At 38.3% G+C, this 27,048-nt stretch overlaps 1 protein-coding gene across 3 annotated transcripts in view; it reads left to right on the forward strand.

The window, feature by feature from the left end:
• Positions 1 to 27,048, forward strand: part of CERT1 (ceramide transporter 1) — a 79,361-nt gene that overhangs the window by 32,170 nt on the left and 20,143 nt on the right. For all 3 annotated transcript variants that reach the window (XM_080373292.1, XM_080373290.1, XM_080373291.1), the window contains 4 exons: positions 17,301 to 17,408; positions 18,171 to 18,309; positions 19,329 to 19,412; positions 26,409 to 26,566. In XM_080373292.1, the coding sequence (XP_080229418.1) occupies positions 17,301 to 17,408; positions 18,171 to 18,309; positions 19,329 to 19,412; positions 26,409 to 26,566 (489 nt within the window). The remainder of the gene's footprint in view (positions 1 to 17,300; positions 17,409 to 18,170; positions 18,310 to 19,328; positions 19,413 to 26,408; positions 26,567 to 27,048) is intronic.

The following is a 27,048-nucleotide window of genomic DNA, read 5'->3' on the forward strand; positions in this document are numbered from 1 at the left end:
GCTGACAGATTGGATTGTATAAAATACCCTGTTAGTTTCTGTGATACTGCATGTCACTCCAGAACCTAGTGGCCCACTCTCACTGTGGCATTACAAGGCATTCATTTGCAGCAGCGCAGCTTGCCTGAGAGGAGGCTAGAGTACAGCACTCAGATCTGTGTTAAGCTGTAAAAGGTTGTTACCTGTTTAACAGACTTAAATGTGTAGGCAGGTAGCTGGTGAGTGGTAGAGACACGTGCTTAAAGGTGTTGCAAAAAACATCATATACTAGTTTGAAACTAGGAAAACCATGAACCGTTGCTCAAGCTCATGCAGGAACTTGGATGTACTCCTGTTGCTCTTAGGTTACTATTGCATGTTGACATAAAATACCTAACTTAGGTTCTTGTGTATTCACATTTGGTATGTTCATTCAAAGCTGAATTTGAAGTGTTTGCAAAAATACTCCCTGATAACTAAACAAGAAAATGAGTGCAGGCATAGTCTTCTGAACTCTGCAGTAATAAGCTTATTTATTTTGAATTTTGGCCTGAATATCAGACTGAAGTGGGATATACACAGAACAATGTAGCTGTCTCAAGTCCAAGCACCTTGTCTAGCTTTTCAAGTTCAGTGATCCTTTGAATACTGGCTTTTTCTTTTTGTTCTTCAGTGACATCTGAAATAAGGAAGGAGAAATAAACCAAAGGGCCCTCTTGAAGGAAGAGTCATAAATTTCATCCTAATTCTTCCCCTAATACAAACTGAAGTCATCCTTACTAGATGCCATGTTTCATTATAAGTTTAACTGCTAAGTCTTGCTAGCAGTTAAAAGGTTGTGGAACCATTTTAGCCTTTTTCTGCTGTTTGAGGGATTTCTTCTTGCCATCTTCAGCAAAGCTGAGTATTCCTTTATAGAACAGTCTTAGAGTTAGTCTGGAGAGGACATTATTCTCTTCAGCTTTGCAACACGTAAGAATTCTTCTCTCTTACTGTTAAATGGAACAGCTGCCTGTTCATCAATTGTTGTTCATGTGGATGCCTTTTACAAATCTCTGATACTTTGTATGGCTCTCTTCCAGACTGAGCCCTCATCTTTCTTTGATGTACAGCATCAAAATTGGAGTCAGTATTCCTACTGAGGATCCTACAGATGTTGTATAGAATATAGGATAATTTTATGGGTCTTGTGGACTACCTTGTTTTGCAACACCATGATTTTTTTATTTATTCAGCTTGAACTATTAAATCTGATTAGTTGCTAGGACTATCTGCAGATGGTTACCTGTCCTATAATTGTGCAGTACAGTATTTCCTATAACCAAGTAAGCCTTATTTCTCTTCAGTGTACATAAGTGTTAAGTTGTTACTGCTCTGTCAACTTCAGTCTTCCCAGCTCTGTCTTGGGTTCTGGTTTCTTTCCAGAAATAATTCTTTGTGCTACTTGAGTTAGGTTCAGTTTCTTAAGTGATTGTGCTACTTGTACTTGTACTTTCTGAAGTATGGAGACTAGCAGGGTGAAGAAAGGCTAGATCATTTAGCACTATCTTGATTGATAGCTGATCTTGTTTGTTACTCTGTTGGACTGCTTATCTGAAGCTGTATACATGTGTGCACTTAAGATAAACTTAAGTCTTTGTATCCATGAAAGCTGTGGTCACTGACTGCCATATGTTCCTAATTAAAAAGTGTTCTTCTCCATCTAGTCAGAGCATTAACAGGTAGTCCTCATAATCTTAGTAGAGGTCTTGAACCTCTCAAGGTTCTCAAACCTGTACCCCTAAAAGACAGTGAACTTAGTTGAGATGGTTTACCCTCATCTTTCCCTTTAATAAGCTAAAGATATTAATTGACTGAACATTCACATGCACATAAAGGTTCAAGTAACTTTTGGATCCCTGTATAGTCAGACTGGTGAACTGGTGTGTTCTGAAATATCTAAAAATGCCTGAACGTTTCTGGCAAAAATGCAGATTAGCAGAGCATTGTCTTATGGGTGTAATACCATGTGAAACACTTTGAAAAGTGCTAAATGAGTATCAGACAATATGGAAGGCTTGTGACACTACTGGTAAGCTGTTAAAGAGTATGTTGGTCAATATTTTTGTAATGCTATTTAATAAGGGGTGATGTACATGGCTAAAGTAAACTTGGTGTCAGGTCTAATAATGCTGAGTCTTATGGTGACTGGAACTAAGCTACCGGAGTCAACATGCAGCTAGCTGTGCAGTAAATAACCAGTCTTATTGCTGTAGTGATTTAAAGAATCAGTCACCAGTATTTGAGTGAGCGGAGGTTATCTTTATTTGGCAGCACTGGGTGCATGGGGGTTCGCTCCACCAAAGTCCTGCACACAGAGGGGGTTTTTGAGTCCCCTCTTTAAACAGGCAACTCATACATATTCATTAATTTTCCAGGAACTCATTTACATATCTCACCAAACGAGTGACCATGATTTAAGTCCTTGTCTTTGCCACGTTGTATAAACAACAGGAACTTAGGACCAGATAGCCTTTTTAAAGATGACAAATCCAAGGACTTAGCAATTAGTACAACTGTCATGTTAGCAATAAGGGTCCTTGGATGTTTCCCAACTTTTAGATCAGCGTAAGTACATCATCCTATAGATAAGTAGTACATCATTCATCATTCAGTAAACAGGTGGGTTTCTAGTAGTAAACTCAAAGGTGTTATCGATTCACTTTGAAAACAACTGTGGTAGATCTTTCTATTAAATGAAAGCATACACTATTGAAATGAAGGGGAATGCCAGTGTTTGTAGCTGGTGGAATGAGACACAGCTTTCTGTGGCAATGGCAACATGTTTTTGCATGGTCTCCCTGAAAACAGTGTTGTTCATTGAGAGACACACGTGTCGAGCTTTAGTTTGGTGGTAAATGCCCCTTCAAATCAGGGTAAGCTTTTGGTATCAAGAGCAAAGTACAAAGCTGCAATGTGGAAGTGGTGAGTGGTTGAGCAGCTGACACTTGCCAAATAGATCTACGTGCTGTTTGTTACTCATCAGCTCAAACAGTACTGTGCATTATCAGTTTAACAGGAAAATCTTGGATACTCTGTATGCCTCCATATACCAAAGGCAGTCTTTTTTCTTTCAAAAATGACTTTGAAAGGGATGGGTTTTCTTTGGTGATCTTTCATTACAGTGAAATGCACTGAGTTGATTTTAACAGAACAGACTCACACCTTAGCCATAGGGAATGAATACTGCTTAGCCGCATGGGTGGTGTGCACAAGTAGCAATGATACGTATTCAGTAGCATTCAACAGTGGTAAATTCCTGGCTCTTTTGAGAGACACAAGACATGCATGCACACTTCACCACCATGTGCCTCTCCTGAAAAACAGAATAGCTGCAGGAGCTAATGTGACTCTGTTAGCTGGGGGTATTCTTTTAAAAACAGAACGACAAGACTTTGGGTCATCTTCTTATTTTAATTCAATATCCACTTGCCATTATTGGAAACTCATGAGGTAACTCTCCTAATGTAATTTCTGCTGTAGGACAACAAAAAGATCCTTTCCTCTCTCTGAAAATAGATAATACTTGAAAATATGCATTTGCTATCACTTTAGTGTTATCTGGGTGAGTGGTCTTACTGCAGGGGAATCAAAATTCTGGTGTTTGAGCATATGTATTTTAAACAAGAAGGAATGAAGAAAGGGTTAATATTTAGCTGCTAGTATTTAAATGTCCTACATTGATTGGTACAAACACAGGCATCAGAAAATGTTGGGCAGGGGGGGGGAATAAAGGCAGGTGCATCTTTCTTCCCCCCAGTAATCTGAAATAATTTGTGGAGATTTGGGTATTACCTTAAAATTGCTGATTTCAGCAAGGAAGTTCAGCTGAGGCTGTTCAGCTGGTAAAAACTACTTGCCCTGATGTACATTATGATGCTAGTAGTGAAACTGGTTGATGTTGTAGGGAAGCTCTGCTTTCAGGGGAAGATCAGGTGGATTGCTCAAGCTATTAGACCTTTACTGGAAATAACAAAAATTTCTGCCTTTGAAAATGAATCAAATACGCTCTTTCAAGCAGGAAAGCGAAGCTGGGTATGTCTTACACATGCCATTATTCTAGCATTGTTATCAGCACAAACTAACTCTTCAATACATATGATATTGCTTGTCATTTAATGTTGCTAAATTTGCTAAGTGTGCTTGTTGCTCGAAACTGTATTTCCTGAAAGAAGACTTTAGGGGAAAGCCAGTGAATCAGCAGTTGCAGTTGTACACAAGCGTATGCTGCAGCAAACCTAAATGCTGTCACTTCCAAACTGTTGAAACTTCCCTTTCAGAGGACAGAAGAAAATTGTTCTTTGTCTTGGGCCCAAGAGTGGCAAAAGGATGCCATGTTCAAACAGCAGCTGTAAGTTGTAGCTTTATTAAGTAGTTAGTTATGACTGTTCAAAGCTGGACTGAAGCTGTCAGTCCATTCCAGCTCAACACACTTGATTAACTATAGACAATGCAGATTGTTTCACTTTGACCAGCCCAATCTTTCTTTGCCTGTGTGTTCCAGTTATGTTTCGTAACAATCACTTTGGCTTTGAAAATAGATACTATAATTCCCTGAAGAATGCCTCCTTATGGGGTGGAGGCCTGGGCATCTAATGGGACATGCTCTGAGCAGGAGGTGGTACTGGAGATGTCTTGCAACCTAGTCATTCTGATTTCATGATAAAACCACATTTCTTGTATCTTTGTTCAGTTCTTCCCTGCTTATGTTTTAGTATTTTCTACTTCACAGCAAAAGGATTCTTCATTCCTGTTTTGAAATCATCCTTTTTTAACAAGGTGAAGTTCTATTGCCTCAATTTCCTTCTTTTCACACTCTGTAAGTAAAAGATCTGGTTAAACTCTGTTGTCCTGAAGTTTTGCTTGATTTTTGCACTGTTAGAAGGTGCAGCTTCTGCTTGTTTAGGTTCTTGTTTCTACGTGCCCCAAAATATGCTAAACAGGGTTAAGCAGAAAATACTTATTCCATGTGTTTAGTGGTATTAGTAGATTTGAGGAAATCTGTTGGGTAAACCTGCCATTTTGAAATGTAAAAAGAAAGTGCAAAGGTAAGCATCAACAGCTACTTAGACTACACTTTCCATAATCTAGTCAAACCATACATAAGACTAAAGGTTTGTGCAAGTGTATCTTAACCTTCAAAGACTTGCTGGGCTGGTTTTTGTTTTGATTGTTTAAAAAGAGGCCATCGTGCCTGCTAGATGCATGTGTTTAACAGATCAAGAGTTTTCAGCTGACAGCACCAGCTGTATATAGCCTCTTCTCTAGGTGCATCACCTGGTTACTCACATGAATACTCCAAGAGTTAAAAAATGCTCTATGTGTTTGGCCTTGGTCATGTGAAAAGGAAGTCTGCAATATGTGACCTGAGGCTGCAATTAGAAGCAAAACCTCTGTCACCTGGCTGGAAAGGTTTTCTGCCAGCCTCATTAATTTATAGTGTTTCAATATAAAATGCTTCCTGAAGGGTCATATCTTTTTAGAGCCCTGTGGTACACAGGTAGTCTGCAAACTTCTCGTTTACTGTCCTAGACTGTAGGGTGGCTTTGAGTGTGGAGTGCTTTTGGGTGGGGATATCATAGTTTTACATTTCTGCTGGTTTTATGGCTGCTACTTTGTGATGCCTGAACTGGACTATATGCAGATCTGTCAAAGGTCTGGTGGCAGAGTATGATTGTCACTGCCATGCAGAATAGGCAGGGAACACCTTGCCTTGTCTACCATCAGGTGGAAGTCTCCCTCCCCTCACTCAGCAGTGGTGCAAGGTCAGCTTTTGATGTGTTGCAATTCAAAGCAGGTTACAATGAGTATATGGCTGTTCTCTTTAAGTCTTACATCACTCCATATACACACTGTGGTGTCTGCAGGCAGTAGCATCAGTGTTTTGAGCAGTCTGTGAGCTCTTAATACATGGGTGGCTTTTTCATGATTAATTCTTCAGGGATATACTGGTGTAAGGGAATCAGCAATGGGATAGGACCTCAGTAGCATGTAGAGAATACATGGGTCTACAAAATATTTTATTCTGAGGACTCACGTATTGAATGTGTTTCTGCAGTTGCCTGGACTTTTCATAGTACAGTGTGCAGTTAAGGCACAAGGTTTTGCAGAAAGTGCTCCTACAGCTTGTGTAAAACACAGTGGTGCTGTCATGAAATGAGACAGTTTAGTTACTAGAAGACTGAGCTAGAATAGGCTACTAATCTGCTTGTTTTATCAGTAGTACACTATTTTAAGTCATGCTTACTGTAGGGAGGTTTTTACCTCCTTTTACTTGTTACCAAGCACCACACTGGCATCCTGTATCTTGTTCATACTTTTTTTTTTTTTACCCCTCTGGAAAGCAGTAAGAACGAAAAAGGTTACCCACACGTTAATGCGCAACCTAATGATGGCCAACAGTATTACAGTCTTGTATGAAACCGGTGATAATGCTTATGCTAGAAGTCCTGAGCATTTTAGAGCCTGGATCCTTTGGTTTGCTCCTCTGGTGCACTACAGGCTGCCTTTCACAAACTTATCCCACTGGTTCCCAGGCTTTTCTTAAAGGGCAGGGTAGGTCTGCTTATTGTAGAGACCTGTGATATGCTTGAAGTTTTTCCTGTCATCTTGCACAGAGGGTGTTGGCTTTCAGCAAATAAAAACAGTCCGTTTCTTTTTGCAGAAATGAATGATACTAAGTTCAACTTAATCTGCCAATGTATTTTTAGTGATACTGTGTGTAATGTCAGGTAACATTTTAATTATCAAAGATTAGCTTTCTGAAAATTGCATTGCACAAAATAGTTCAACAAACTCTGGAGTAAGCCTGCTTGAACTTAAGTGTTATGATAGAGTAGGTGACTTGTTTCAAATGAAATGTCTCTGTATCACTGCTGCAGGACTTTTCAGGGGTTTGGAGGGGTTTAACTAGAACTTTGTTTCTTCTGATGCTTCTCAAAACGCATGTGCCTCCAGGGAAAACTGGTCTGGTGAGTACCTACTTCATGTGTACTCCTACAGGAAGAAATCCTGCCTGTTCATCTGGCTGATATATAAACCTCCTTTTCCTGATAAGCTGTATAGTTTGACAGCTGCAGACTGTCAATGGCAGAGCTTTGAATGTGAAAAGTTGTCTCCTACTTGGACTCCTTCTTGAAGTCTCCTACTTAGAAACTGGGCACTTGTCAAGTACCATGTCATGTATTAAACATTCTTTTTTTTAAAAGCTAAATCATCTTGAGCCTAACTGCTTCATGGCAGATGAAATTCTAAGAAATCTGTGCCTAAACATTTGTCAGTTTGATGCTAATGACTTTGGACAATCTTAACTGGAAATTAACGTGGTGTTAATGAGTTCACTGTTTTGAATTGGCTGAGAGGTGTGACTTCAGAATAATTAAAGCTCTATGAAAACTTGATTGACTGTCATTCTTTCAGCAATAGATGTCAATTTTATCCTCACTTAGCAATGAGTATCAAATGTAATTATAAAGGCTAAAGGTAAAACTGCGCTGTTTTTAATTGTCTGCCAAGGAAAGGAGGTTTTATAGGCGCAGGGACTGAAGCAGAAACAGGGTAAGGGTTACTGTTGGGCTTTGACCAATAGTAACCTTTAGACGCGTCTCTTTCCTTTTTGCTACTACCCTCTAGTGGTCACACAGGATATTGACTTGGGGAGGTTAAACGCATGAACTTGTATGGTAACTTTTCAAATGCTTGTACTTAAGTAAACTAGCACAGAAGTAATATGGCGGGTATGGAAAACTAATCTGCCCAGTACCTGGCCTATCAGAATGCAGTGTATTATTATATCTTGTAATGGGAGGACATATTGTCATGCTTCAAGTTGATCATTCAACAAGCTTGTAGAAGTCATCCGAGTTTCTATCCTTTTGGATATCCAAATGTGCTTTTTATATGAAACCTAATCATACAGAGCTTTTAGCATAATCTAAACTTGCTTCTAAAGTTTTTTGAGGTGGGAACTGCACTTTATGCATATTGTTGCCTTTCTGTATCTGGGACTAGGTCTTACATCTACACATCTGAAGTGCTAAGAAAATTTATCACTTTAACATCAATAACTTTAGAAGAATTTTGGTTTTATCATGTCAGACCGTTCTTGACCTACAAACTAACATGAAAATAATAATCAGGTAGTGCTATTTTTTCTAAACTAATTCATGTTTTCATTTAACTTTTAAAAAATGTTGGTATATCTGTTGTGCTTCAGGTGTTTGACTTAAGATCTTGCAAATCTCTGCTTGTCATGCAGAACTTTTTTATAGTTATGTAGTTATCCTTTCAGAACTTTAGATTGAAAGTGTCAATTATAGTGTGTTAATCTTCTGTAAAAAAAAAAAAAAAACCAACAAATTGCCTTTGAACAGAATTATTGCCTAGTTAGTTTGAGCTTAAGATGCAGAATCTTTATGTTGTCAAGTGGATATATGGTTGGGATTGGGCATAAAGCTTCTACTGATGGCAGAATTCCATATGTGTAAAAAGCTTTTAAACCAGACTGGGCTTCATTTATAACCAAACATATTTTGACACAAGTAGGAGGACTGTTTTTATAAAACTTAAACCCTAGACAGCTTCAGGAATCTGAAGCTATATCAGGAACATGACAAAAAAATGCATGTCCTGGAGAGTCTCTTGATTTGTATAACCTTTTTTATTCAACTACCTGCAGTGTGCTTCCCTTGTTTTTGAGGATAGTGGGTGTTGAGAGCTGATAAAAAGGGCTACAGCAAGAAGGAAATAAGAATAGGGACTAAGCTTTGAAAGTCAAGAAAAATGTGTTAATTTGATAGGGTGTGAGATGCAAAACAAGGACTGTTTAGAAAGTAAACTACTCTTTCCTTGCCTTTTCCCAAATCACTGTTCTGAGATTGCAGTTTAAACTGAATGTGTTCTCGTGATTTTCCGGTCATTTTTTAAAATCCTCTGTCAAACAAATGAACTTTTCAGTCCTTGACAATTTAAACTTTCTTCATCCTCCAGTACTTGCTACTGGTGCATACTCGGGTATGCCAAGCATTCTGATGGCTGAATGAATGTCCGAGGGTTGAAGGAAGCCGGGGGGAGGGGGGGAAATCTGTTACTGTGTGTGTAGCAATAACAAGAAACTGTTAACTGTGCTAGGTAAACAAGAGATTTAGTGGTCTTTGTGTTTTTTTCAGAAGTATTTGCTTTGATTGTTTTACTGCTTATTGGTAAGCCTGCTGATGGATATGTTCTATGTTGCTGTAAAAGTCTTTGTAGTCCATCTCTTCCTGTGTTTTGAATTGCAGGGGTTCTTGATATAAAGATGTTTCTTCTGAATAAGCGAAGTGAAATCTTCTGAATTCCAGGGCCAAAACTGGCTCAGACTTGCAACAAATAACTTTCTGCAAAGGTGAAAAAAGCCCTGCTGTTCAACTGTGATGTCTCCTTTGAAATCGAGTTATGGTCTTTAGCCCAAGATTCTTCAGTCTAACACTGACTGTAGATGTGTTTTTCCACTTCTGTGCAGAGGTGATATTAATGTAGTACTTCACAACTTCACATAGGTTAAACACACACACCCCCCAAGTGAAGTAAGGGGTAAACATTCCTTACTGCTGCTTTGAAGGATAAGAAAGATAGTACCTGAATGTCTGTTAACTGTGAACACAGTGTGTAGTTTAGTCCTTGAGACTGTTGGTAGGTACGAGCTTACAGGCTCTGGCTGCGTGCTCTGTCCTAGCGGGACGCAGCTCTCCCTCTGCCCAGCTGTTGCTCTGTGGATGAGTGCTCAGAGGCAGCTTCCCGGGCTCCTACCACCTCCCGGCTCTTCTGCCTGCTAGTGTTTTGTGCATTGTCCCTGGCAATTTTATTTTTTGTTATTGATTTTATTAATTAATATAAATATATAGTTTATATGATTGCTACCATTTTAGTGATTTTAATATTTGTATTGGATAAAATTGTTTTATACATAGCAATTATGTAGCAATATTTAGTGTAACCATTAAATACAATTTAACTACTATGTAATGTTATATAACTGTTAAAAAGAGTGATATGGCAGGTGCTTTCAGTTAGGATCAGAACTGTTCTTTTTAAAGGCACAGTTGTGCAAGGTTTGTCCTTAAACCAAGATCAAGCAATATGTATTTGAAGGAACTAAATCTTTAAACTATGACTATTCCCTCTAGCTTTCAAAGTACTAAAGCAAGTAAGAACACTTAATTCATTGCATTGGAAGGTGAGGCTAGAACATCAGTGCTTTTCCTGACAGTGTCTAATAGCACAGTGGAGACTTTTAGTTCTTGTGCAGCTCTAGAGATCTTACTTGTCCCTCTCCTGACAGCCCAAGTTCATAGGAGGGAAAAAGGGAGCCCTCTCCCAGTCTTGCTGTACAGTACAAGCTGCTTTAGTTTTACTAAGTCAGTATACAGCAGAATGCAGTTATTGTCAGCTTGGGGTTTGGTGCTTTTGCTCAGGGAGCAGTTTTAGTCTGTAAAAATCACACTTTGATATAGTGGTTCCCAAGCCTCAGAAGTAGGATGGTAAAGGCGTTCTGTTGCTCACCTCTGTGGGCTCTTGGCCCATGCTCAGTGTCCTGGCTGTTGTTCGTTCAGCTTTTGTGGAATCTCAGCATTTAAAGATATTGAATAGTTTTCCTGTGTTCATTAACAGTTAAGAGAATTAATAGAATAACAGTATACATCCATGTAATTAAACATGGGTGTGTAGTATGTGGATAAAGATTATCAAAGTCCAGTCATTTACCTTTGGCTGCCCCTTTGTCAACTTGCATTCTCTCTGCAATAATTTGTATTGATACCACAGCCCTTCCTTCTTCTTCAGAATGCAGTATGTGGTTTCGGGGCTTATAAGCTTGTGTGGTGCTCTGGCTCATGCAGCTGTTGGAGGCTTTATTGTCTGCAGGCAACACACAATGACTTAGCAAAAGTATATGGAGTTTGAGAAGTAAAGACACGAGGTGATTCAACAAGTGAATATAGCAGTTACAATAGTCTTGGGGCTATATTGCTATAGTTTGTTTTTTCAGTTGTCAAATACTTATTTTTCAATTCAGAATGCCTGGTGTTTTCCTCCTGTGTGTGGTGTGTTTATTTAATATGGAATTGCACCATCTATCGCTGTTGAAGGAAAAACATCTCTACATATCTTTACCTGGTTCTGCAGTTGCAAAGATCATGTTACAAGCTTTTTTGCTTTCTATGTAGTCTCCTGCACTGTGCTTGGGAGGGCTGTAGGTAGGGAAATCATCACCCAGCTGCAGTGACCTGAGTTGTGAAATTCTCATCTCTGCCTTCCTGCTAATAACTACGTTGGTTTTGAAACCTTAAATTTGCATTGTCAGTGGCTGTGAAACAATTGAAAAGTCAGACCTGCAGACACATGTTAACTGTATCTTTAACTTCAGTCCTCAGAAGTGCATCCTGAACTGCTCTACCTGTAGTGTCTGTCTGCAGCCATCCCTAGGTAGCCTTTCCATGGCTTGTCCTAGCAGTAACCCTTCTTTCTTCAATATATGTTGAAGTATGTGTAGCAAGTCTAAAAATAGCCCTTGGGACATATATGTTTTACAGAGCTTGTCTGCTTAGTCTCCACAGAGTCTTTCGTAGGACCTTATAGGTCTTTCCATTTTGCATTTTTACTTTTTTCTACGTTCTTGTTTTTCGTAAGATACTGTGGTTTGATCTCTTGGATGTTTTAGTAGGATTTTTCACAAGTAACTGCAGAGAACATGATTAGAGTCACTGTATCCTAATGTCTGTTTCATCACCACCTAGGGTGAGCCATATGCCTTAAGAGGGAGGAGCTGCCTGCTGCTTGTGTTATGTAAAAATAATAAATAATTTATAATGCTAACTGAAAATATCTGCCTTGGTGGACTAACATACACTGAAGTGCTTGACAGGCACTGATCTGAAACATAATCAATGTTCATTCCTTGAAGACATGGGAGAATAATTTGCTTTATTTGATTTTTCTTTTTAAGAGGGAGCTTTCCTGTTGAGTGTGCTTTACTCAAGAGTATTATTGACCTACTTTAGCAGATCAGTGTGAGCCATAATGGAGTTCTGCAATATGATTCTGCAAATACTTAGCTGTTTTACTGAAAGCGACTTTTGTGACATACTGCCTTATTGGTGATAGCAGCAGCTGTTCCAGTAAAGAATCACATGAAGCTTTGGATCATGTGGCTCTTTCATCTGTCATAACGAAAGGATTAATGGATTTTGCGCACCACCTTAGAAAGCCAAAGGTGTTGCAATGTACTAACAAATGCTGGGTTTAGTATAGCTTTGAAGCTACGATGTATGCATGGAATTTAAAAGAACTGAATCTATATACTGAGCGTGGTAATTTAGCGCTAATGCTTGGTAGTATGAATTGATACAACTTCTGCAAGTTACTTTGTTTTCAAGTGGAGACTGTTAGCATCTATCACAGACTTTTACCTGCTTTTCTGAATTTTATCTTGGGAAATCAAAAATCGTGTAAACAGAAGAAGCTTGTGTCAACACTCCTCTTCTCAATGTAATTGAGTATTTCTGCAGTGAATAGTTAATGATGATCTGCTTTGCAAGATATAAATGCGGCAGTGACCTGCTCTCGTTTAGATGTTGCGGTAGTAGAATGGTGGGGCTTTGCATGATGCATGCTTTCATTGTTTGTGTTAAGCTGCTTGCATGTGTCTGCTGTGAGCTGGATGGCTTGTCTCTGTAGCAGTTGTAAAGGAATACTTGTTTTCTGTTTCTTCTGACAAATAAGTATTCTTGATGTTATTTTCACTTTTTCTCCTTGGCTATTAAAACACAATTGTCTAAGACAGTTTTGTGAACATGGTCTGTAAATGCACATGCTTTGGATTCATTCTGTCTGTTGTTCCATCTGCTGAATTTGCTCCTTGGTTGCAAACAGTTAAAACTGCCAAAATGCTTTTTATGTAGCACCCTTCTATTGGTTGGGTTTGCAGGCTGATAGCTGTATACAGCTGATAGCCATATATGGCTGTCTTGTATACAATTCTGAAGCATAGGTAAACTGTTTAATAGAATTATTAATCACAAGCATAAATGACAGTCAAAGGTACCTTAAAAATACAAGCTTACATAATGATATGGAAAGAAGTGGGGGTGTTTTTTCACCCTCAGCTTTTATTTTATGAACTAAATTAACTGAGCATTGACTGTAGGAGTAATGTTGGAAGAAAATTATTTAAATCAAATGTAAAATATAAGTCACCAGATTTTCTGCTTCTAAGATTGCATCTATTCTTGTAAGTTTAAGTAGTACTATTAAGATGTGACCGATTAAAACTTCAGATAGAGAAATGTGCAAGTTTTACTTTGTAAGTTGAAATGCAGGTTCTTACTTAAAGGAGAAAGCAATCACAAGACATTTGCTGTCCTTAGTTAAAATGCTCTGACCTCAATGCAATGGCTATTTTGGCTCATTTTAAAATAAATTGGTTCATTAAGTCATATCCTGTTAAAATGAAATTTACCTTTCCTAGTGTGTAAAACTTACTGAGAAAATTGAATGAGTTCCCACTGTCAAACTGTAGTAAAAGCACATTCAGTCATCTTAATATTTGTAGCATATGATTTAATAAATACTGAGGTTACTAGTACAATAGTGAAGTTTGTTTAGATTTGCATTTAGAGGAAATCTTTAAAGAAATGTTTCATGCCTCAAGGTGTTGTGTGACTTAAAATGCTCTTCTGAGGTCTATGTTTATCAAACACTTCTGAAACAAAATAATTGTATGCCCAAAACTCTCATTTTTTAAGAAAATCCTTTTGTTCCCTTAGCCACTTTGATTTTAATTGTCAAGCCTTTGGAGGACTTAAAGGCCATTAAAAAAAGCCAAAAGCCCTTACTGCAATATTTGAAAAAAAAACTAAAGCTTCATTATTTTCCTTCTGTTATGCTTAAAACTACAACCCAGTGAAGTAAAGTTATAATCTTTGCACTGAATTGCATTGCAATTCAAAATGTGATCCAATATCCCAAATACATTACCAAAGCCAGGTACCAAAGCATAACACTTGAAATAGTCTGAAAAAGCACGATGTATCCAATGTGAGTGTTTTTAAGGAAAAGTCTATTCCAATAGATATTTTAAAGCCATACTTTAAAACACATATCAGGAATAATTCTTAAAAAATAGAACTATTACCACTTTGATTGCTACACTTTTGTAGCTATTTTTCTAGGACTCTTGCTCAGTATAAAATAGTTTAAATGCATGGTTTATACCAGAAATTACTAAATTATTAATACATCCTTATAGTATGGCTTCATAAGAAAACTTTTCATTTCAGTCTAAGCTGTCATTAAACATAAACTTCTATTTCTGCTAGTTCAGATATGTTGCAGTATTTCTGATTTTTTGTGAAGTGAAATTAAGATGTGCCTCATTAAATCTTTTGAATTTCAAGTACCTGTTTTAAAGAAAAAAAAATCAAGTTCATGACCAATTAGCCACCTTCTATCTAGACTTGTAAGTACAGTTAGAAAAAGGTACTCAGTTTCTTGGTCATTCATTTTTCAGCTCCACTTCTACTTTTGATATTCATTCTATTTCTCTTCTGTTTCCCCAGTGGTTTCTTGTCTTGTACCTCAGTCTTTAAATGGGCCAGATAAAAATTGACTCTTGGCTCCTTCTTGCTTGGTTTTGTGGGATAGTATCATTCAGTCTTGTTCATTGAGGAATTTTGTTGAGAATTCAGGGACTTGTATTTTTCTTTTTGGTTATGCCTTCACTTCCCCAAACTTGTGCTTCTCTGCCACTGCTCCTTTCTAACCCAAACATACATACTTTATCCCACACATTGCAGTATTGTCCAAATCCTCCAGTTTTAACCCACGCATCAAACAACTTTTTGTCCTTTCTCCCTGTTTTTAATACTCCTTATATTCATTTGCATCTTGCATGGTTAATGGTTAGATTTCATGATTGATTTTAAAGGTCTTTTTCAACCTAAATGATTCTGTGATCAGCCAGCATGCATTTATGAAAGGCAGGTCCTGCTTGATGAACCTGATCTCTATGACAAGATGACCGGTGTAGTGGATGAGGGCAAGGCTGTGGATGTTGTCTACTTGGACCTTAGTAAAGCCTTTGACACCATCTCCCACAGCATTCTCCTGGGGAAACTGGCTGCTCATGGTGTGCACGGGTGTGCTCTATGCTGGGTTAAAAGCTGGCTGGACAGCTGAGCCCAGAGAGTCATGGTAAATGGAGTTACATCCAGCTGGTGACCTGTCACAGGTGGTGTTCCCCAGGGCTCAGCACTGGGGCCAGCTCTGTTCAGTATCTTTCTCAGCGTTCTGGACAAGGGGATCAAGTGCACCCCCAGTAAGTTTGCAGATGACACCAAGCTGGGCAGCAGCGCTGATCTGCGGGAGGGCAGGAGGCTCTGCAGAGGGGTCTGGACATGCCGGACCGATGGGCCGAGGCCAGCTGGATGAGGTTCAAGAAGGCTCCGTGGCGGGTCCTGCAGCTGGGTCACACCAGCCCCACACAGCGCTACAGGCTGGGGCAGAGCGGCTGGAAAGGGCCTGGTGGGAAAGGGCCTGGGGGTGCTGGTCGGCAGCCGGCTGGGCATGAGCCAGCAGGGTGCCCAGGTGGCCAAGGAGGCCAGCAGCACCCTGGCTGGTGTCAGAAGCAGTGTGGCCAGCAGGGCAAGGGAAGGGACTGTCCCCCTGCACTGGGCACTGGTGAGGCTGCACCTCGAACCCTGTGTTCAGGTTTGGGCCCCTCACTGCAGGAGGGACGTAGAGGGGCTGCAGCGTGTCCAGGGAAGGGCAAGGGGCTGGGGAAGGGTCTGGAGCACAAGGCTTGTGAGGAGCGGCTGAAGGAACTGGGGTTGTTTAGTCTGGAGAGGAGGAGGCTCGGGGTGGGGACCTTACTGCTCTCTCCAGCTGCCTGAGAGGCTGTAGGCAGGTGGGGGTGGGTCTGTTCTCCCAGACGAGTGACAGGATGAGAGGAAACATCCTCAAGTTATTCCAGGGGAGGTTTAGATTAGATGCTAGGAAAACTTTCTTTACTGAGAGGGTTGTCAAGCATTGGAAGAGGCTGTGCAGGGCGGTGGTGGAATCACCATCCCTGGAGGCCTTAAAACAACTGCGTAGATGTGGTGCTTTGGGATGTGGTTTAGTGATAGCCTTGGTAGTGCTGGTATAACGGTTGTACTTCATGATCTCAAATGTTTATTCCAACATAATGATTCTATGATTCTGTCAGCACTCTCCTGCCTTCCCAAGTCAATGCAATTTCAATTTTTCCATAAAAAGTACAATAGCTAGAATTTGCTTGTTTTGTATCATTTGTTTCATCCCCTTTTCCCTGCCCCATCTGAATTTCTGTGCTACTGCAGAATTTCATATTTTTGGTAAGTCTTTTACAGTGTTGTCACTGTCTGCTTGAATCAGACATACCTATTAACAGTATTTTAATTGTTGCTCTGAACCATCTGTTTTTCTTACATTTTCTTTCAGTGTTTTTCTTCTCCTCTGCCCTACACAGGCCATTTACGTTAACCTTTAGGGAAGTATTTTTCTTGCAGTTCCTTAGTATCTGATTCTGATTTGTGAGGAAATTTGTCAAACTTTGTATTTTAAGGTCTTTTAAATGTTATTTTAATAGACATGTTTTTCTTTTTTCATTATTTAGTTACTATTGATTGTTTTCTCCCTCTTGATTTTAGTATCTCATCTTGCTTTATGTAGAATTCTTTCAATTGTAAAAAGTAATTGCAGTCTAGTATAATGAATTTGGCTACAAAAGCCTGGAAAAAGGAAAAGAAGAACTTGGCAGCAGTAATTGTCTGGTTTTCTGTGATCTCTGTTTTGCTGCTTTTAAAAATAAAATGGCGCTATATGAACCAGTGGAAGGATTGACTGAGACTGATTGTCTTCAAACTGAACCATGTTAATTCCTGATTAATTGTGGAGTACTGTAGGTTTTTGAATGCTGTGTGAAAATTGATTGTTAGGGATTACATAAAGCAAGATAATGGAATATTGTCCTTTTCTTGAACCCTTAAATATGTATTTCATTTTTATTTTGCAGGCATATAATCAGTTGTAGATAATTTATCTTTTACAGATCACTACAATAACAGAAAAGTAGATTCATAGTAACTTTACTGATGCTGTATCAACATCTTGAATATGCAGGTGCAATTTGAGTTAAGCCCCTGCTGCTTCCTGACATGAGTTTTGCTTTCATAATTTCTTTTTTATTAAAAGCCTCAGCACTCTAGTTTTGTGCATGGTTTGTTTTTTAGACGGAATCAGGATATGGATCAGAATCGAGTTTACGACGCCATGGCTCCATGGTGTCTCTTGTTTCTGGAGCAAGTGGATACTCTGCAACATCCACCTCTTCGTTCAAGGTTAGTGGATAAAGTTTTCTTAGTATTGGTGTGTAAATAACACATGCAACTGGAAAAGAAAGAATATATGTGAAGCCTCATTCACACAATTATGGAAAAAATACAGATTTGGTTATGTGTTATTAATTCATCATAGAGGAAGCTCGCTTGCGCTGCTTTGTAGTTGTCCATCATAAACTGTTGTCATTTTCCAATGGCAAGAAAATCAAAACCTGTAGGAGCATTTATTAACTGTTCCTCACTTACTCCTCAGAATAGCAGGCCTCTAAATGAATGCTGATTCTGTGACTTAAATATGATTAACCTGATAGACAGATGACGGATTTCCTTGTCTCATGTGTGTATGTGTTTAACACATGAACTTGAGCGGGCTGTACTTCTGGGAGAGTAGAAGAGAATCAACAAAAGAAAGGCGAGTAAAGACAGGAGTAAAGATCCTGAACTAGAGCTGACTGTTTTCAGGTCAATAGGCATAAAGTTGGGAGCATGTAAGATCGCATTTTATAAGCTGATATTGAATGCTGTGAAGTAGCAGTCAAGGAAAAATTGACACTAGTGGACAAAATGAGTAAGGAACACTTCATATACAGTTTCTTGCACTCTTCTAATATTAACAGCATTTCATAGCTGCTGCTAAGATGTCCATAGTGGTGTTGAGTTTGTTCTTCATAGCTGCAGAAATCTAATGTTTTATTTATTTATACATTGAACTATTGTGGAGTATCTAGAAGCATTTTAGGCTTTTTTCTCTTGTATTTTCAGAAGGGCCATAGCTTGCGTGAGAAGCTTGCAGAAATGGAAACCTTCAGAGATATCTTGTGTAGACAAGTTGATACTTTACAGAAATACTTCGATGCCTGTGCAGATGCAGTTTCCAAAGATGAACTCCAGAGGGATAAAGGTAAAATTGTAACTGAAAACTCTTACCTCTGTAACATTCAGCTTTTTACACAGTAATAGCCCTTGAAATAGTTACTATAGCATCTGATGCCATGTAAATAAAATATGTATCTTAAATTTATGCTTTATTATAGGGATCAATCATAGCTATTTCTGCATAGTGTTAATGACTTCCACTTCAGAAGCTGGCCACCTGTAAAAATCTGCTTAAGTTTATATTAATCTGTAGCTGTCAGCTGTACAAAAGAAATGCTCTTTTAAGCATTTGATATTATAGAACAATAGTTTAACCTTATAAGATTAATTCAAGTTCATTGCTGTGTCTCTTACCTTTTCTTTTGAAAAAAAAAACCAAAACAAAACAAAAAAACAAATAATAGGATATTTGGTTTGATATGAGCAGTACATTCTTTAAAAAGACAAAGGTGCTGCTATAATGAATGCTCCTTAGATGTATTGGCTGGAAGTAGAGCACTGAATGCACATTTGAGGCCCTAATAGACTGACATGTGGATGTCTACATATCTCTGAATTGCTCTTCCCAAAGCACAGCTTTTTATGGTATCCATACACATGCCTGAGGCATTTATATTCATTTCTGGGTTTGTTCTGTTCAAGTTACCTGAAAGTTTTGCTAGTAAGAAAGTGGTAGGTAAGTACAATTACACTTCTTGGTGAACTTTCTAGTGTAAATAATAGATAGTTGCTGAATCATGGCTCCCTTGTTATCCAGATGTAACACCAAAATACTGTTGATTTATCATAGAGTATTTACCATATAATCAAGTGCTAAACTTCAACATTGAGCAAATGTTAGTATCCTAATGCTTTCTGACACTAATGTTGATAGAAGTCTTGGGTCAAAAAAAAAAGGGGGAGGGGGCAGGGTGTTTGTGACTTATTATAGGAAAAAAATTCTTAAATGTCATTTAGCCATGAAGGTGCTCTTAATTCTTTCTTGCACACTAAAGAATTGGAAAAGCTTTCTCACTCCCATAACACACTCTTTCTCAAATTTAGTGGTAGAAGACGATGAAGATGATTTCCCTACAGTGCGTTCCGATGGGGATTTTGTACATAATAGCAACAGCAGTAAGGAAAAGTGTAAGTGTCTTCCAACTTTTTCACTGAACATTCATATGAATGGTGTGATAAGCCTGGCAGAACATGGATATTTGTATTTTTTTCTCAGCAGAAAATGGCAAGAGTAGTTATTTAAATGTATGTGACAGGAAGTTCTTACTCACGTTATCATTCATTAGCTGCTTTTCATGGTTCTAAGCCTTTCTTAATTCACACAAATATTAATGCAAGCATGTCAAGCTGGAATTTCCTGTTCTGTGTCCAAAGCAATTTTCACTACAAAATTCTGTTGAAACAGATGTCATTCAGGTGTGGGAACTGAGATTTGGAACAGGTAATTGCAGCTTTTCTTGCAAGTATTACCTGCTTTAGTTGTGTACTCGAGCACAATGCTTTTCTAGTTAGGTATGTCCTGGTATGGTTTTCCCAGGTTCTGTGACTACATAATGGTTAAAGTCAAGGGTTACTGATTCTCACTCATCATAGTTCTAGCAATTTTTTGCTGTATTTTCCATTGTTATGATGAACATTTCTGATATTATGATTTTTAATCTTAAATGATCCATGTAGTAAATATGAAGAACTCGTGCAAGTCTTGTTGTTCTAGAAATCTAATACTTCTGGCCTGGCAGAAGTTGTCTGTACACTTAAAATCTGTTTGCATTCTTCTTAGTCAGGAAACAACAGAAAGGCTGAAATATTTTAGCGTTTACATTCTCTATTTACACTTCTGTTAGTCCTAAGGTATTTCTTAGACTTAGATTCACAAAATTTTCAAGTTGCACTGCCTCTAGTTTCAAATTTCATGTAATCTCCCAAAGACTAGTCAAAAGTGTTTTTTAAATGTAAAAACTTTAATCGAGAACCTAGAAAATATATGGACAAAATAAGCCTTTTCTATGTCTTCAGTTTTCTTTTTGGCTGTTGCCCCCATGTGTTAAAGCTTACTTGTGTTTAAGTGCTCTTTCTAGAGCATAGCCAAAACTGTTATGAGGAAGGGGAATGGAAGGAGCTTTCAGGATACTTTGAGTTCATCATATGATTAGGTATTTTTTTCAATTATATGAAGGGCTTGCTGTACTGGGAATTAATGATAACAGTGATTTCAGAGGTTAAATAGCATGTAAAAGAGGTTTTGCGTAAGGCTTTCATGCCTCTTATCACCAGAGTTAAACAAGCTTATAATGCCTACCTGTAAGCAAATGCACAATTCCACTAACCTCCACTAACCCTATTGTGTATATAAATGTACATTTTTTTGTGGACATTTGTTTGTCAGAACAAATTTCAGAAAAGTCTTCTCTAAAAAAAATGTTAAGAGTTTAATTTCACTGTGTGATTCATTTTGAAGGAGATGTCTTTGTCAAACTTAATTTTTGTGGATCATGTAGGAGTTTCAGCTTAATTTACCTTTAGAACATCTCTTCATATCTATCTACGTTCTTCTAGTGTATCTGCTATATATACACATGATATGGGGAATGTCATTAGGAAAGTCTATTTTTAGTACATCTGGTTATCTCAGAATATTTAAATGTGAAGTAGTTGACTCCCTTTTTTTATCACCTGTTTAATAGGAATTTGAAGTGATACACATTTGTCTTGTGAAAAGTTCTGTATCAAGTCTTTAGGGACTTAGATGCTAAGAATGGGTACCTGTATATAAACTCACTCACTGCAGAACATTTCTGCAACCCCTTGTGTTTTACAGAACTAATCCAGTTACAATTCCTGATTCCATTAAATTTATTTTCCATCAATTATTTCTTTGAAAAGCTTTGTCTCCATTTCAGTTTTTCTGTAGCTCATTTTGATTTCTGAGAGCTAAATCCATTAAATATTTAGTAGCAGAGTGCTGCAGAGCTTGATTACAAATGAAAAATTAAGAGTCTCTGCCCTAAAGGAGAATCATAAGTGGAAAGTGGCGCAGTGGGGGAAGTAGATGTCTTGGGTTGAGGCAGCCATGCCCATGTATTGGGCAGTGAACTACTTGGTTTAACTTCATCTTCCCCCTTTTTGTAAAGCTTAGTCTCAGATCAGCTGTTAAGATTCTTTGGTTTCTCAAATTTCAGGTTCACTTTTTGAAGTCTTTATTCAGTCCTGGAAGGACTGGAACAATCTTCTTAACCGTAGCTGAGAAGTGTTTTCCTGTTTTTCTGGGGTTGCTCAGCAGTCATTGTTGCAGGAAGTGAGAAGCATGGGTTCAACCTCTTAGTCAGCCTACTATGATACGAAACAGTGTTTGAGCCCACTGTTCAAACCACTAGTGCACCAATCCAATGCCCGAAGCATTATTTAAGGCTGACTTAGGGAACTATGTTCACATTGTCTTTTGAAATTTGTTCCTCTGCACCTCCCCTGGGTGGGAGGAGAAAGTTAACATGACTATGGAGATTTGTGTACAACTCTGAAGAAGTAGTTCTGGATAGGGAGGGGTTTTCTTTTCTTTGTTCTCTAGGATATTTGCGTGAAGACCTAGGAAGAATACTGTGAAGATGTTCAGATTTATTGGTCAGTTTCCAGTTAAAATCTGGTAAATGAAACAAGTTGCATATACAAAACACCAAGGGAGAGATTGGCTGAGCAATATTTACCCATTGGGAATCTTAGATTCTAATGATTTGAAGAATCAGTTCGTAATATGCAGGCGAGCGGAGGTTATCTTTATTCGGCAGCGCTGGGTGCATGGGGGATCACTCCACCAAAGTCATGTACACCAAGGGGACTTTTCAGTTCCCCATCTATACAAGCAACTCATACCTATTCATTAGTTTTCCAAGAAATTGTTTACATATTCATTACAATTCTGAGAATTCATTTCCATATCTCATGCCTGCGCAATGTCCTTGAGGAGTTGTCTCTACGCAGACTCTATTCCTTAGCGGCCATGTTTAAAGTTTTCATCTTTGCCATGTTGCATGTACAACAGGAATCTAAGACAAAATATCCCTTCTAAAGACAACCAACCCAAGGACTTAGCAGTCTGTACATCCGTCACGTGGCAGTAAGGGTCCTTAGACATTTCCCGACTTTTAACTAAACATAGGTGTGTCATCCTTTAGATAAGTGGTACAGCATTCACTATTCACTAAGAGCATATAATCATGGTCAGGAAGTGCTCCCATTCATGTGCTTAGGAAAATGAGTGTATTTGATTTAAAGTTATGTAAGAATAGGAAGAGCAGGTGAAACCTACTTAAGGGAACCTCTTTGAAGATGGAAGGTGGCTTTGTGCTGGAACTATAAAGATGGAAGTGCTGCACAAGCTTAAGGAGAGAAATTCAATGTAAACCACAGTGGGTTTTATGTTGGATTTTTGTGCTTTGAATGGAGGAAGAATATTCATCAATGTGTTGCTGAAATAATGGGGTTGTTCTTAGAGGAAGACTAAGCATAATTGATCCTACTGCTGTCCACAGAAGATAAGCAACAGTATGTATTTGATGCCAAAACGGCACAGAGTAACTGCTCAGACTAATTTTGTCTTTAAGCAGCAAAGGTGTTTATTTCATGCAACGTTGGGGAGCTAGCTGATTCGCACTGGACAAATTAGCTCACAAGTTTTCAGTGGAAAGTTAGGTATTTTATACAGTTTTCATGAGAGGTTGCACAACATCTTTACATATATACTCATGTGATTTTGACACCTAAACATTCCATTCACAATAGGTGGGATCTAGGTGGAGTAGACCTTTCAATTTTCTTTGTTCAGCAATTTTCTGACTTGATGGTCTCCTTATCTCTTTCAGGTGCCCACCTTATCTTTTCTAATTATTCAGAGTACATTCCTTTCTAAAGAGCATTGTACCAAACTCATCCTGACTAATCTTTTAAGACCTTGTTCTGTTTCATATTAATAAATGGTCATGCACTCGAATGTTTTTTCACTTTAGTGACATAAGATGTTAAGGTGGCATAAAATGGGAAAGATAAAGGAACTTCTTTCTACCTACTGTCTTTAAAATAACTTGCTGTTTTACTGGAAAACAGATTTGATCAAACACATGGTGCTTGTAACATCTGTGGAAGTGTGATGTTATAAACGATAACAATTAAAACAATTTTATTTTGGGTTCAATCAATTTAGGTTGAGAAACTAAGCAAAAACAGCGCTGGGTGCGTGGAGAACTCAGTTAGTTCCACCACACACACACCTGAGTCCTAAAAGCAGCGCCTTTTATGCCCGGATCTTGACCAAATCCCTTCTTGCCAGATGTTCGTCCCGCTCTTTCCCCATTGGGCCGTTAGGGTACGCCTTCTCCTCCTATTGGCTCTCCTTTAGCGCGCTTTTTCAAATCTCAAGGTCTTTGTCTCCTTCGCGGGCCTTCTGGCCTTCTCTGGCGTGGTGTGGTTTTGCTTACCTTATCTCCTTTGGCGGGCTTTTCCAGGCAGCGATTGCCTCAGGGGAAAGGGAAGCCATCATGTCGTCTTAAAGGAGAACCACATGTGCCCACTCACCACAACTGCGATACAGGTCCCAGATTTACACAGGGTACAACAATTATACTTATCACATTACATTTTATTTTTGACATGAATCATGACTGCATTTATCACAGTTACAAACAATGTTAGGAACAAGAAGGGAAAACTGACCTATCTTAACAGACATAAAGGTGTAGAAGAGCAGGACGAAAGAGCTATTGAAGGCTAAAGCATGGTATGAAGAATCGTTTACATGAAAGGCAAGAGAAGAAAAATCAGAAATAAAGTAAAATGCTTAGAGGACAGGATAACTAAAAAGGAACCATTTGGAAGGTGTTGAAATTGAAGTTAGAAGCAGGAAAAAAAAATAATCCTGCTGCTTTTTTTCACTTGGCTACGTGTAGTTTGATCACCAAGCTAGTAATGGTAAGAACACTTTCCTATCGGCCTTTACCTTGAACCATATAGATCTTCTGATGCCAGATTTCATTTGGAAAAACTAAATCTGTAGCTAACAGGAAAAAAGCATAAAAAAGGAATAGGAAAGATGTTTGCGCTCTCTAAATAAGAGAATCTCCTGACAAATACTTCTAATGTGCTGAAGCTCAGCTGTTACTGAGGTGAGGCTCGAGATCATCTTTTGACATCTTCCAGGAAGACAAAAGTCACCTGTCATTAGGAGTGAATTAAGATACTCCCATCATAAGGAATCTCTTGATTGACCATCTCTTCAAAGAAACAGGTTTTGCATCTTCCTGCAACAAGGTCAGTTTTGCCCAGTATTACAATGGCTGAAAGAAACTATGGACACTGTCTTTAAAACTGCAAGCTCTGCATGTATCAGTGCTACTTTGAGACTAGCCATTAAAGAATGACTTTGAATATATGATGACTGAAACCGTATGGAAGTATTAACGAGCTATAGCTGAGACCTAAAGGTATCTAGGAAAAAAGCTGGTACTCTTCCAGGAAATGAGCTGTGTTGCTTCTTCTGCCTTACAATCTTCCACAGAGATTTCTGGAATGATTTTGTAGTGTTGCAGCCAGTAGTAGTTTCTTCAGCATGTCTAGCGTGTTGCATAATTACAACAAAAAAATCACATCTGTAAGCACTGTAGCTGTGCTGATAAGCCTGCATATGAGCGTGGTCTACACCAACAGGACACATTATTAATATAAACTGTGTTTTTCAGTCATGAAGTGCTATGGGAAGCTCTTGTTGTGGAATTTTCATCATTCTCGGGGAATCTGCTGTATTGCCTCCTTGCCAGCTTATACGACTTTCAGCGTTGGCTTCCCACATGTTCCCTCTGCAGCTGTTAGGGGGAGGGGGAGCTGCTTTATCATTATTCTTTCTGAAACACATTTTTTTTTTTTTTCTCCAGCCTCCATCATTTTTACCTTTTAGGGAGTATTCTTGATTAACATGAAACAAATAAGCTGTATTCTACTGTAGCATGTATGCTTATTTGAGGTATTTGTAGTGTGTAGCCTGTAATCATCTCTCTGAAAAAGTTTGGTTCCTTCTGAAAAAAGGGTGTATAAAACCTCTAGAGACTTGAACCACTGCTTAAGACCATGTGATGATTGCTCTCTGTTCCTGAAGTGTAGATAACTGTGCTCTGTCATTGGAGAGCAGCAACTGCATTTATCCTCCCTACGAGAACTCAACTGCTTGAAAGCTCTGCTTTGCTCTTGCAGAGAGATATAGGTTAAACTTAAACAAATAATTACTTGTACTTTTTAAACTATGACAGTGATAGGTTGACAAACTGACAGACTAGGGTAAAAAAAGTGATATCCAGCTAGATGGTAAGGCATTAGCTTGCCCCATGACATAGCAGGAGTTACTTTGTGCTGTGCTCAGTCAGCTTGCACATGAGTGTTACTTCTGCTTTCTAGTATTTTTTTACATTAATGTGTAGTGTTTGATTTGTTATTATGTCAATCTGCATAGGAGTTTGACATGTAATAGGTACCCTTTTTTGTCACACATTTTAAATGACTTCTTTAAATAACCTTAGCAACAGATGGCTTGGTTGACAGCATGAAATAGTTGTTGGAACTTCAAAACCCACAGTACTTGGGTAATTCAACATATTTGATACTTTTATCTTATACCTTTTTGCTTTGAGTTTTTTAAATTTGTAACTACCTGCTTAAGGCAACCTTGACTGTTACATTCTGGGTTTGATTGCATTTTGAAATTGTTCCTTTCCTAGTGCTGTATCAGATATGTTTTAAGGTTGCTCTGTGTTAATTAGGCCCCACTTCAAGCTGTCAAACTGCTATTGTTACAAAGTATTACCACTCCCTCCACCCACATGGTTTGCAGAGTGCAGAGTAATACAGCATTACAAGCAGAATTGAAATACAGTATAGCAAGATGAAGCTGAAGGGATGTGTTCCTCCTTTTGAACCTCTTTCCTTATCCTGTAGATAGCTGAAAATTATTAGGACTTTTGATTTTTATTTTTAATTAACTTTCTAGCCAGTCTTTTTTCATCAAAGAGTTGTAATATGAAGCATACATGTAAAATGCTTGTTTGACTTAAAGGCAGCTATCAGTGAATGATTCATGTTTGTTTTTAGTGTTTCCGCATGTGACACCCAAAGGAATTAATGGCATAGACTTTAAAGGAGAAGCTATAACTTTCAAGGCAACTACTGCTGGGATCCTTGCTACACTCTCTCATTGTATTGAACTCATGGTAAAACGTGAAGAAAGCTGGCAAAAAAGGTTAGATAAGGTAAGATCATTTTCCATTTACTTTTGTTGAAAAACAAAAGTTTAGCTTGACATTTCAAATGAGTTCTTGTTAAATTTTTATTCCAGGAATTGCTTTTATTTTTATGTACAGCATTTGTTAATTTTAAGTGTTTTCATTACTACTTCTAGAAAACATTAAAGCCTTGTCCTGATTGGTGATAAAGTAACATTATTCATTATAGTCTGTCTTTTCCCAGCCCTTGTTCAGATGGTAGGTATTAAAAATACAGGCCTATAGAGAACCTGACAGTATTGCACAGTAATAAGTGTATTGCTTGCAGCCCTCTAAAAGAGACCTAATTATCCATGCTTGCAAAATAATGTGCAAATCTCAGAAATAATTTAATTGTGGTAGATATTGACAATACTGAGGAGAACAAATTGTTCTAACTTCAAATGTCTCTGACATACAATTATTTACTTTCCTTTAGGAGATTAAGTCATGTTTTATACTAATTGGCT

This window comes from Falco punctatus (assembly GCF_963210335.1).
Source record: "Falco punctatus genome assembly, chromosome: Z".
NCBI classification, from domain to species: Eukaryota; Metazoa; Chordata; class Aves; order Falconiformes; family Falconidae; genus Falco; species Falco punctatus.